Genomic DNA, 12,175 nt, shown 5'->3' on the forward strand with positions numbered 1-12,175 from the left:
GCACGCACACAGACACTCTCTGAATTGTGCTTATCAGACTGTCGTGCTCGTGAAAACAAAAACAGACTATTACTTAATGATGCGGAGCGGTAAACTGAGGGCTTGAGAGAGTCCAATGCAACAGAGCAAGTTTATTCCCTGCTCACACGGAACTTACCGTCTAGATATTTTCCCTCCCTGCCTCTCTCACTCTGTCTCGGATATTCAGATACACACGTACACGCACACAATTGTGTGTATTTCAGCACCCCGATCACTAAAACACAAACCGTTCCTTGATGCAACATTTTTCCGTCTCTGTTTCCCTCCTGTTTCTGCTGGAAACCGCATGGCCTTGTGGAATAAGGACGGGCTTGTGAATCAGGGAACCTGGTTTTTGATCCCCGCTCCTCCGTTCGCCTGCTTTTCGACTGAGGCAAAACACCTCACTTCTCTCTTTTTCTCTGGAAAACGGAGATTCAATACCTCTTCTCCCTCCCTCTTAAAAAGGGAGGTCCGTGCGGGACGGGGACTCAGCCCAACTTGATCTTATATCTTTTCCAGCGCTTACTAGAGTGGTTGGCGCTGAATAATAATATTAATTAATAAATGTATTTGTTAAGTGCTTGCTGACTGTCAAGCATCATACTGAATGCCTGGGTAGAAACAAAATCGGGACCCAAATGGAGTTCACGGTCTGTGTAAGCACTGAGTAAATGCCGTCATCATCAGTAATAATACCACTAATGCTGCTTATAATAATAATAGTGTTTGTTAAGCACGTACTTTGTCTCAAGCACTGTTGTAAGCGTTGGGGTTGATGCAAGCTAATCAGGTTGGACACAGTCCCTGTCCCACATGGGGCTCATAGTCTTGGTCACTGAGTGCTTAGTACAGTGCCCTGCACATAGTCAGTGCTCAGTAAATACCATGGATGGGTGGATTTTACAGATGAGGTAGCTGAGACACAGAGAAGCGAAGTGACTTGCTCAGGGTCACACAGCAGACAAGTGGCAGAGCAAGGATTAGAGGCCAGGTCCTGACTCCCAGGCCTGTGTTCCATCCACTGGGCCATGCTTCTTCCCCATTATTATTATTATAATTACCAGATGACAGGTCTGTCTGTTTTGATCTCCCTGTGTGGTAGTCGAATTCTGTTTTATTGGCCGTCCGTCGCCTCGTTTGGGCGGGCCGCGGTGCCGGCGAGGTGGTGTGGAGGGTCCCGATCGATCCGGTCCTGGGCGCCCCGGGCCCTGGCGGGTGGAAGTGGGGAGCCGCAGATCCGACCGCCTCAGGGGACCCCGAGCCGAGAGGGTTTTAAGAAGGAAGAAATCTCCCACCGCGTGCCAGATCCCAGGAGCGGCGGAGGGTTGGGCCTGGCAGGGTAGGGGCGGCCTGACGTTCACCGGGCCGAATTGATAGAAGTTGAGGCCGGCTCACGGGTGGCCAGGAGCAGCAGTTAGCGGCGCCGACTGTGTGCAGAGCACTGTGGTGGGAATCAGACGGGGTGGTCCATCTCGGGGGACTGGGAGGCTGACAGCTCGTACCGCGGCGGCCGCCACGACCCCTTCTGGTGTAAAGTCCCTCGGTCCGAAGCGTCCCGTCAGCCCGCCCTTCCCCGGGGGCTCCTCACCCCCTGACTCCTGTGGGCCAGAATTTTCGGGCGGGTCCAAGTGTGAAATCTGAGGTATCTGGGCAGCGCAGGAGGACCAGCAGCGAGGCTGACGGGCGCTCCGTTCCGGGTCCGGGAGCCGGGCGGCCGACGCGAACGATTGGGGTCGCCTGCGGAAGATCTAACGTACTCTCCGTTTCTCTTTTCTTGCCGTGGTCGTCGTCGAATGGCCGTCTCCCGCCTTCTCCTCTGGCGCCCCAGGATTTGCGCAAGCTCGTAGCTCCGTTGCTGAAGAGTTTCCAGGGAGAGGTGAGCGATTCCCCCGTTGCGTTCACTCTGAGCGGAACCCTCCGTCCACAGCGGGGAGGGGGAGGTCAGCCAGTCCGGGGCCTGCCTGTGTACCAGATGCCAACACCACCACCACCACCGTGCCCCCAGGGATTCCCCCTTCCTCCCCATCCAGCTACCAAGCAGCGTCAAGTTGGGTGGAGTTCACGCTCTTCTCCCTTTTCTCTTCTTTCCCCTCTCTTCATCCTCTCTCGGTCTCTTTTCTCCCTTCTCGTCCCTCTCTTCTTCTTCTTCTCCCTTTTCCCTCTCACCCTCCTCTTTTCCTCTTTCCTCCCTCTCCTCTCTTTCCTCTTTCTCTCCTCCCCCCCCCCTTTCCCATTTCTCTCCTTCCCCCCCTTTCACCTTTCCTTCCTGTCTTCCTCCTCTCTTCTCTCCCCCTTCTCTCCCCTGGCCTTTCCTCTCTTCTCCCCCATCTCTTTTCTCCTTCTTCTTTTTCTCCCGCCTCCTCTGTCCTCTCCCATCTCTCTCCCACCTCCCCCGCCACCCTCTAGCTTCGCTCCTCACTCCCGTGAAGTAAATGTCAGTTGCGTGCATTTCCAGCTCACCTGAAACCCGCTCGGGCCGGACCCATCTTCCCGTAAGCTAATTTTGTTGCGAAATCCGTAAGAAAAGCCAACGGCACGCGCGCCCACACGGGTCCGTGAGAACTCGGCCGTGCAGCCGCCCCGCCGGGCCACCCCAGACGCCCCCACAGTGGCCATTCTCCTTGTCGCCGGTGCTGCCTGGGGAAGAGATCCCCCCCCCCGTGGTCAGCCGGCCGGCTCCTCCGTCCCGACCCTTTGGGTGCCAGAGGCCCCGGGTTTTTTCAGGAGGGTGCCCGGTTGCCCGGACCGGTCATTTCACAAGTGGACACGTGCCTGCCCGCCCCCCCAGCTGCAGATTCTGCCCCCTCCTTCTTCACCCCAGTAATTTTATTATTGCTATAGTTGTTATCATCGTTATTTTCATTGCTGATATCTTCATTAACAATGACTAACGTCGCTATCGAAACACACTCTCACAGTCTGATAGGGGGAGGGAGACCGAGAGCGCACTCGGACGAGAGGGTCACGGGTGAGAGGGAGGGAACCGATATAAAATAATCGAGTGCCTTCGTTCTGTGCTGTGCACATCGTGAGCCCCTGGCGAAGATCAGAGCGGTAAATAAGCCGAGAAGTCCGTCAGGCAGGCGGCCGAGGGAGGGGCGGGACCGGGGAAGACGGGGGGAAGTCGATCGGTGAGGGTTTCCTGAAGGAGGGGGCTTCGAGGCCGTGGGGGAACACGTTTAGACGAAGGCAGGGGGAGGCGTCAAGCCGAGCGGGCAAGCTGGCAAACAGATAGCGGCGAGGCAACTCCGAGTAGCTTCAGAAATCTCTCTCCTCCCCGGCTCTGCCGTGATGGTTATGATTGTTAGTCGGGCATTGTTTTACGGCCAAGAAATGTTCTCTAATCCCCCCTCGGCCACAGTGACAAGGGTCGGCTCAGTCACCAGAAAAGTCATTCGCCCTTATCTGACCTTTTGGGACGGAAAGTCGGCGTGGGTTTCCGCCGGGGGCTTCGCTCGTCCGTCTCCGCAACAAGGCCGGCAGCCCGGCCTAGTGGGCGGAGCGCGAGCCGTGGGAGTCGGAAGACCCTGGGTTCTGATCCCGACTCTGTCATTTGACTGCCGGGCGACCTCGGGGAAGTCACCTCACTTCTCCGTGCCTCGGGTGCCTCACCTGTAAAATGGGGGTGGCTGTGAGCCGCAAGTGGGAAGTGGACTGTGTCCAACCTCATTGGCTTGTATCTACCCAGAGCTCAGCACAGTTCCTGGCACACAGTAGGTGCTCAACGAATGCCACCGAAAGCAAAAAAACAGGAGAGACTCCCCTCCGTCGGCTTTAAATTCCCCTCCGGCGACTTTAAGGCACTCAATCAGCTCTCCCCCCGTCACCTCACCTTGCCGATCTCTTATTACGCGCAGCCCATCCTGCGCGTACCGCCAGCCTCCTCTCTGCACCTCGGTCTCGTCTGTCCTACCGCCCGACCCCGTGCTCACGTCCTCCCCGCTCATTCAGGCAGACCACGGCTCCCCCCACCTTCCGAGACCTCCTCAAATCACCCTTCCTACAAGAGGCCTCCCCCCTCCCCCAATAAGCCCCCACTTCCCCTATGCACGACCCCCTACGCACTTGGATCTGTGTCCCTTAGATCCTTGGCTATTCGCCCCACACCCATCCTCCCCAGCTCTGATGTCCAGATCCTTATTCTCTGTCATTTCCCCTCTCGGTACTTTATTTTAATGCCCGGCTCCCCCTCTAGACTATAATAAGCCCCTTGTGGGGCAGGGATATCACCGTTTACCAACTCTTTTGTATTCTCCCAAGCTCCTAGTACAGTGTTCTGCGCAGAGAGTGCTCTTTAAATACCACCGACTGATTGTTTGACTGCCCCCGACCCCCTTGGCCTCCAACAGGCCCGAACCGGCCAGATGCTCCCTGCGGAATGGTGGTCTAAGAAGCAGCGTGGTTCGGCGGAAAGATTGGAGTCCGGGGTCGTGGGTTCGAATCCCGGCCCTGCCACTTGTCGGCTGTGTGACTGTGGGCGAGTCACTTCACTTCTCTGTGCCTCCGTTCCCTCATCTGTCAAATGGGGATTCGGACTGGGAGCCCCACGTGGGACAACCTGATCCCCCTGTGTCTACCCCAGCGCTTAGAACAGTGCTCTGCACATAGTAAGCGCTTAACGAATACCAACATCATCATTATTATTATTATTGCAAAAGGAGAAGCAGCACGGTGTAGTGGATAGAGCCCGAGCCTGGGAGTCGGGAGTTTCTAATCCCGGCCCTGCCATTTCTCTGCTGTGTGACCTTGGGCGGATCACTTCACTTCTCTGGGCCTCAGTTACCTCATCTGTAACATGGGGATCGAGACCCCGATCCCCATATGGGACAGGGACTGTGTCCAATCTGATTTGCTTGGATCCACCCCAGCGTTTAGTACAGTGCCTGGCACGTAGTAGGCACGTAACAAATATTGTTATTTTTTTAAAAAAGCGACTGTCTGAGGTCACCCAGCAGGCCGGCGCGGGCGGAGCTGGGACCGGAGCTCGAGTCTCCTGATCCGGAGCGCCGGGCCCTCTCCGCCGGGCCGCACTGCCTAGCGGGGCGGGGAAGAAAACCCCATCCGCGGCGGCCGAGTGGATGACGGCTTCCTTCTGGGAAAAGGGGGATTGAAGCCTCCGTACGGATCGAACCAGGCCACCTGCACGCCAGACCCAAGTCGGGCGGCGGTCAGGGGGACCGAGGTGGCTGGGCGAGTTACGGGTTTCTGGGAGGCCCCGTCAGCCCGCTGTCGCCCGGGGGCTTCCCTTGGTCAAAGGTGAGCCCACCCCGGCTCTGGGGGCCGTGTCCTCCAACGGAGGGACGGGCAGGTGCGTGGGAAGGGCCCGGTGGAGGAAGGGGAGAGAGCGTGAGTGAGTGACGATGAGATGATTACTCTGTATCCATCGCTGTGAGAGAGGTCCCAACTGAAAGCCCCACACCCCCCTGCTCGGACCGATACTGCCAGCAGGACTGGGTATGTCGGGGGCGGCTTGGGGGTTGGGGGGCAAGCCTTCAGGCGCCAGGAGGATTTCCCGTGGCCCGCCCTCCGGACCCCACGGCCCCGGTCCCGGGTGGGAAGAGGTCGCTGCCGGCCTGGGGCCTGAAGGATGGAACCCGGAAACTGAACTCCTCCGGCCTCGGCCCTGCCTGCCCCCGACCGGCTTAACCTCCCGCCCTCCCCCCGCCACCCCGGAGGAAGGGGGTCCGGGGGGATGGCCCTCGGAGGACTTTGGCGCTGCCCTTCCCTCCTTTCGTTTCCCGGCGGTAATTTCAAAGGCCCTAATTAATACGGCATCTGACCGTAGGCTCAGCCTCCGACGACTCAATTAGGGGCGGCGGCAGAACTGCGGTTAAGCGTTCAGGCCAGCTTCCTGATGGAAAACACATTTTCTCTTCCAAAGCTGCAGCTGGTTTGGTTCTGCTCATGCAGAAAAAGTTTATAACCTTGCATAACATAGGAAATGAACGGTTGAGAGAGAAGCCAAATTCAATTTCAGTCAGATATCTGGAGGATAAGTCCGTGATCTATGGAAGCGAGGGGAATGAACAGTGCGTGTGGATGCGGAAAGGAGCGAATTCAGCAGTCTATTAATCACGGCCAGCCCGGGTGCCGTCGTGGTACTGGCCCCGGCGTCTAGTATAGGGGCTGGCCAGCGGCCAGGCTCTCCAGAAGTTAACCTCTTCAGGACCCCAGGCGGCTCTCGGTCGAACCGATGTAATTTTGCGGTCAGAAATAAACGGTCGGGACGGAGCGGGAGCTTTGGAGGCGGCAGCGGGCCCGGGCGGTAACAGATCGGTCCGTGTCGCGGAAGTCGACGGCACGCGGCCCGCTCCCGAGCCAGCGTCCCGTCCACTTTAGGTCGGGCGTCGCCAGCTGCCCGGCACGAGCCCCGCCGAACCCAGATGCGGGTCGGCGATCCGGAGCCCAGCTCGTTGTTTCAGGAGGTAACTGGCTCCGAGGTCCCGTCGGCCAGCGGCCGAGGGGCCCGGGAGACCGGGGAAGAAGAGACACCCCCCCCCCCCCCCCCCCCGTGTTCCTCCCACCCTGCCCTCGCTCCCCTCACCCCGGGTCCAGTCCGGTGGCGTCGAAGACGCGGCGCCTCCCGGCGTCCCTTGGGGAATGGCTGTCACGCAGGCCGGTTCTCCACTGGGAGGATTCGGGGGAGCCCCGGCTCGAGTACGACCCGGAGAACCAAGCGGGGGACGTCCAGCCGACGGCGGAAGAGACGGGAAATCCGGGGGATTGGCGACACGGCTCTTCGTCGGGCGCCCTCCGCTTACTGGCTGGGGCGTCGGGCTCCCCGAGTCCTTACGCGACCCAGAAGAGGTCAGTCCGGACCGCCTAGGGAAGCACCCCCCGGGGACGGGGGCGACGGACCACGCTGGAGCAGCTCAGTTCAGTTTGGACGGTTCTCCCACCCGGGCCCGTGCCGGCTCCCGAGATTCCACGGGAGCGAGACGTGGTAGCCGGGCCCGACTGGCAGTTGAGGCAGAACCCTTCCCACTGGGCGGCCGGACCGTCCCCGTTCGGAGACCCCCGGGGCCTTCCTCTCAGCGGCAACGTGCTCGCGGGCAGGAGCGTTTCCAAGCCGACGGGCCCTGCGAATGGTGCGCTTCGACTCTTATCAATCAGTGGTACATATGGAGCGCTTGCTGCGTGCAGAACGCTGCGCCGAACGCTTGGGAGAGTACGCTGTCTATAGAGTCGGTAGACCAAATCCCAGCCCTCGAGGAGCTTTCCATCCAGGAGGAGCTTGCGACCTTGTCTCGGACTCTGTTCAAATCCCAAGGGGCAGGAAGTTTCACCGATTGAGAAATTGGAGGGTTTGTCATTTTTGGATCGCCGGTCTCAAACGAAAGAAATCGGCCTCGTGAGAAACGTGGGACCAGCGGCAGAATTCTGTAACTCGAGTGGGGCCGTCCGGTTCTGGAATCGGGAGTGAGGAGAAAATGGGGAAAAACCAACCACCCCGATCCCCGATTCCCCGCCGGAAACAGCCGGGAGTCAGACGATCTGTAGCATTTACGGAGTTCTCCCTCCGTGCGGGGCGCTGGACTGCGCGTTTGGGAAAGTACGATAGAGTTAGTTAGCACGATCCGTACCCTCGGGGAGCCGACGGTCTCAGCGGATTGCAGTTCCCCAAAAGGGGAAAGCGTAAACTGCCTTTGGAAAAGGCACATGTTAAAAACGAACCCCCGAAGAGTTCAGAAATAAGGCCCACGTTCAAATGGCAGGCGCATTTTTGAAAGTGTGAATAAAATATGCAGAGCATTTCATACTTTCGCACAGAATTTAGTTACATCTGTACCGTGGGGATTAAAAATAGAGAAATTAAGCAGCCTGTCAGATTCGGAGTGGGTTAGCGAGTTGGGGGCGGGGGCTGGTGGGGGACCGACTTGGCAGAAGAGCACAAAGAGAGCAAGGAACGCTCTCCGTCCCGGGCCGAGCAGCCGGCCCGCCTCTCCAGGCCGGAGCCGTCCCCCCAGCCCCCTCCACCGTGGCCCCTACGGCTATCGGACCAGGGACTCCCGGCCTCGGCCCGTCGTGGGCCTCGCCCGCCCCAGGCCTCTGGCCAGACCCGAAGCCTTCCAGTCGGGGGGCGAGAAGGCCCCGGATGGTGGCTTCCTGGCTGGCTCCCCCACCCTGGCCTGCAGCGGCTCCGGGCTCCCACCGTGCCCCAGGGCGGCAGAGACGGGGCGGCCGGCCGGCCCCACCGCGCTTCGGAGCCGGGCGGACGCGCGTCCGCTCGTGCGGATCGGCCCCCGATCCGAGCACCGGGTTTCGCCCAGGCGTCCTCATCTCTCTCTCAACTGGCGACCCCCGCTAACTCGTCTGGTCCCCCCCGAGCCCGCGGGACCTCTCCCGCCTCGTCCAGATCTCTTCTTCCGTCCCCACGTTGTTTTCCCCTCTGGAGTTCTCCGGGCCGTCGCATTCTTCCCGCCGGTGGGCGGGGGGCCGGTAGGAGAAGGGGTGCGGCAAATCTTGCACTCGAGGGCCGCCGGGGTACAGAGAGAACCCCGCGTCCTTGCCACATCTCACTCCTTCTGGGTCAGCGGGGACTGAGTCCCGCGTGGTGAAAGCCTCAGCCGGGCTGCGTAGGCAGCGGCGACCAACACTCCCCCGCCTCCCTGCGGAAGGGATTTAGCCAGAGAAGACAGTGTGGCATTAGAGCCAGGGAAAGGGATCTGCAGTTTCCTGTCCTTTTCACCGAGTCGATCCTCCGGCGAAAGAGAACTCCAGGCAGGTTCTTGAAGTGCCCACATCCTGTAGAAATGGTCGGCCGGCCTCGTTTCCGTGACGATACCGGGGAAGGGGGGAGACACGGTCAGTCAGGTGAGAAACGGGTTTCCCGGCGTGTCCGAGCCGTCCTCGGGCCCCGGGCGGCCAGAGCCACCTCACGGCGCTGATCGGGGCCGAGGGGGCTTCCGAGGGGGTGGCCGGGGTTGGGTCCGGTGACCGCGGCACGTGGAAGGGGCAGGCTCCGAAGGGCACTTTGTGCGTGTGAGGGCGGGGGGCTCTCACTCCTCGGGGAACGGCAGAATGAGGCCGGATGGCAACCCCCCTTTGGGCCTCTTCTCTCCCCCCTGCAGAGTCCCCGGTGTTCCGCTCTGAGAATCCGGCCAGGCGGGAAGGGGAGACCTTCCAGGTACCAGGCCGTGAATAATTTTAATGGTGACTGTGTTTGTTAAGAGCTTACTACGAGCCAGGCACCGTTCTAAGCGCCGGGTAGACACAAGGCAGTCGGGTGGGACACAGCAGTCCCTGTCCCACGTAGGGCTCACAGTCTTAATCCCCATTTTACAGATGAGGAAAATGAGGCCCAGAGAAGTGAAGCGACTTGCCCAAGGTCACGCAGCAGACAAGTGGCAGAGCCGGGATTAGAACCCGTTCCTTTCTGACTCCCAGGCCCGTGCTCCGTCCACTGGGCCACGCTGCTTCTTGGCCACTCATTTCTAGCAGTTTGCACTTCCGCTTTGCCCTGGTGTTTGCGTCGGCCTCGGGCCCTCAACCCGCTCCGCCCGGGCCGGAGTAACCCCTTCCTCTTCCTATCAGACCCTCCCCGGAAGACCTCCCGAGCCCGGCAGGCGCTCGGAGACGTCAGGAGCCGATCGGGTCCCCCCGACCCGGGTTGAGGTGAGATGCTTTTTCTGTTCACGATCGAATCTGAGATTTCTGTTTCTGCCCTCCCCTTTAGATTGATGCACTGAGTAAAAGAAGCAAAGAAGCAGAGGCTGCCTTCTTGAATGTCTATAAGAGATTAATTGATGTTCCAGGTAAGCCGGGGGTCGATCTCTGTCCTCTCGGTCGCACGGCGGGGCCGCGTCCCCCGTCCGAGAAACGCCACCTCCGTCCCCAAGCCACGTTCCCCTCCGGAGTTCTCCCGGACGTCGCGTTCTTCCCGTAAGCACGGCACCTCCGTAACGGCCGCCTCCGGGCGACACGCTGGGCCAAACCAGAGCTCAGCCCGTGGCATCGGCCGCCGTCCCGCCTGCCCCGCGGGGCGGACTCTGCCTCTTGAAAGGCCGGAGCCGAGCGCGGGTCCCAGCCGTTCACCCCCGTCGGCCGCGTTTGTTGAGCGTAACTGTGCTCTGGGCTGGAGAGCCCCTCACCTCAAATCCCCACCCTCTCCCCCCCACGCTTAGGGTGAGAAGTCGGCGCTGCGCGTCGCGCCGAGCGCGTGGGAGGGTGCGGTAGAGTTAGTAGGTCCGATTCCCCGCCCTCAGGGAGCTTACAGGCAAGCGGGGACACCGAGGCAGAAATCATACACGAGGAAATGGGGGAGGGAGATATGGCTGGGAGTCTCTGCTCAGGTGGTGAGGTCTGTAAGGTGGGAGCGGCTGTGTGCTGTGGGAGGTTCCGAGCGCGTGTGGGTTGGGGTGGTCGGTCAATCAGTCGGTGGTATTTACTCATTCACTTGCATCTGTTGAACGCAGAGCACTCCTAAGCTCTTGGGAGAGGAGAGGAGAAAAATGGACACATTCCCTTCCCTCAACGAGCTTATAGTCTACTGTTTGCAGAGCCCTCTACTAAGTGCTCGGAAAAGTCCAGTACAACAGAGATGGTGGACACAGTCCGTGCCAACCAGGCGCTTACCCACCCGGGGGCGGGAGTATCAGTCGATCAGTGGCATCTGTCGGGCGCTGACTTTGTGCAGAGGACTGTATGAAGCACTTGGGAGAATGCGGTCTAATTTAACAGACACGGTCCCTGCCCACAAGGAGCTTGCAGTCTAGAAAGTGGGGTCGGAGGGGGCAGGAGCTGAGCGGACACGTGGAGGAGCCGGGATCAGAACCTAGGTCCTTCTGACCCCCCCGGGCCGGTCTCTGTCCGCTAAGCCGCTTCGCGCTTCGTGTTGCTGCCCGCCCTTAGCCGTTCCTGGATCTTCCCTTTCCCTTCGGTTTCCCAAACCCCGACTCGACCTCTGGTCCTTCCCGCACGGTGCCTTCAGACGGCTTTCTCACTGCCGTGTGCGGGATGTCGGGGAGCCGGAGCCCCCGGCCAGCGGTAGAGGGAGAAGGCCGGGGCCAATTTTGGATCCGGACGTTTGCCGTCCGTTATTTATGTCCCGATAACCGGGCGAGAGTCTGTCCCCCCAGCCGCCGGCGTTCTCGCCGTCACGGTGGCAGCGGGGCAGGGGAGGGGATGCGTGTTTCTCCGGTAGGGCCGTGTGCTTAAGCGGTTCACGTGTGACTCTGGGGTGTGGGATAGGTCCTCGGGTCTGGGAGCCCCACCCCGGTCCTCTTGGAGACGGAGGGTTCCTGGGGGCGTCCCGCGCCGACTCAGGAAGGAGGACCCCATGAGGGAGGGGCGTCACCCGGTCTCACCCCCGGGGACCCGCCCAGGTTCCCCACGAGGAAGAGATTCCAGGTCGGCCCCCTCCCCCGACCTTGGGTTCCACTCGTCCCGTTGGAAAGAACCATCGGGTCTGTGGTGTCGGCGCTGTCCCCGTAGCGTGTCAGTGGGTGCCTGTCCCCCTCGCCCCGGTCTGCGGTAGAGTTGGCTTCACCGGCCGCCCACCGGGCCGGCCGCTGGTTTCGGCCGTTGGAGAAGAGACGGGCCGTGGTCCGGCGGGATGAGGGAGCAGCCCGTGGCCCCCACCCCCCGGGTCCTCCACGGGCAGGGGCAGAGGGGCTCCCCTGCCCGCTCCCGAAGACTTCTGCTGCCCCCTAGCTTACAGAGCCGGGTCCGCCCCTCCCCGAGACCCCCGGCCAGCCGACCCCCCGGGCGGCCCGTGTGACCCCATTCGCTCGCCACCGGGACCGCGGGTCTCGTGGATCCGCTTCCCCGCGGCGCGACCCCCTCGAGGCGCCTGCCTCCGCCCGCCACTGCCCGAACGTCCGGCCACGGGGACGATCGCCGGCGGTTCCCCGAAATCTGCCGAGCGGCGGTATCGGATGAGAGCCTGCCGGGTGCCAAGCACCGTGCTGAGCCCCCGAGCGCTCGCCCGCCACCGAGCCGGGATAGCCGGGGGAGAGGTGGGAGGCGGAGGTTCGGCGGGAGGAAGAGGAGGAGGCTAGAGGCCGAGCCCAAGGTGGCGTCCTCCTCTTCGGGGAGCCAGAGAGGTCACGGGCGTGCCCGAGGTCACCCAGCAGACCCTCGGGCCCGCTGGGACTAGACCGAGCAGGCCGGGCCTCTTTCCTCTGGGCCGCCCAGCCTCCGGTTAGACGCC

At 61.2% G+C, this 12,175-nt stretch overlaps 1 protein-coding gene across 5 annotated transcripts in view; it reads left to right on the forward strand.

The window, feature by feature from the left end:
• CUX1 (cut like homeobox 1) overlaps window positions 1–12,175 on the forward strand; it is a 204,190-nt gene that overhangs the window by 104,551 nt on the left and 87,464 nt on the right. For all 5 annotated transcript variants that reach the window (XM_029082234.2, XM_039914459.1, XM_029082236.2 and 2 more), the window contains exons 3-4: window positions 1,853–1,900; window positions 9,701–9,779. In XM_029082234.2, the coding sequence (XP_028938067.1) occupies window positions 1,853–1,900; window positions 9,701–9,779 (127 nt within the window). The remainder of the gene's footprint in view (window positions 1–1,852; window positions 1,901–9,700; window positions 9,780–12,175) is intronic.

This window comes from Ornithorhynchus anatinus, chromosome 17, assembly GCF_004115215.2.
Source record: "Ornithorhynchus anatinus isolate Pmale09 chromosome 17, mOrnAna1.pri.v4, whole genome shotgun sequence".
Taxonomy (NCBI): Eukaryota; Metazoa; Chordata; class Mammalia; order Monotremata; family Ornithorhynchidae; genus Ornithorhynchus; species Ornithorhynchus anatinus.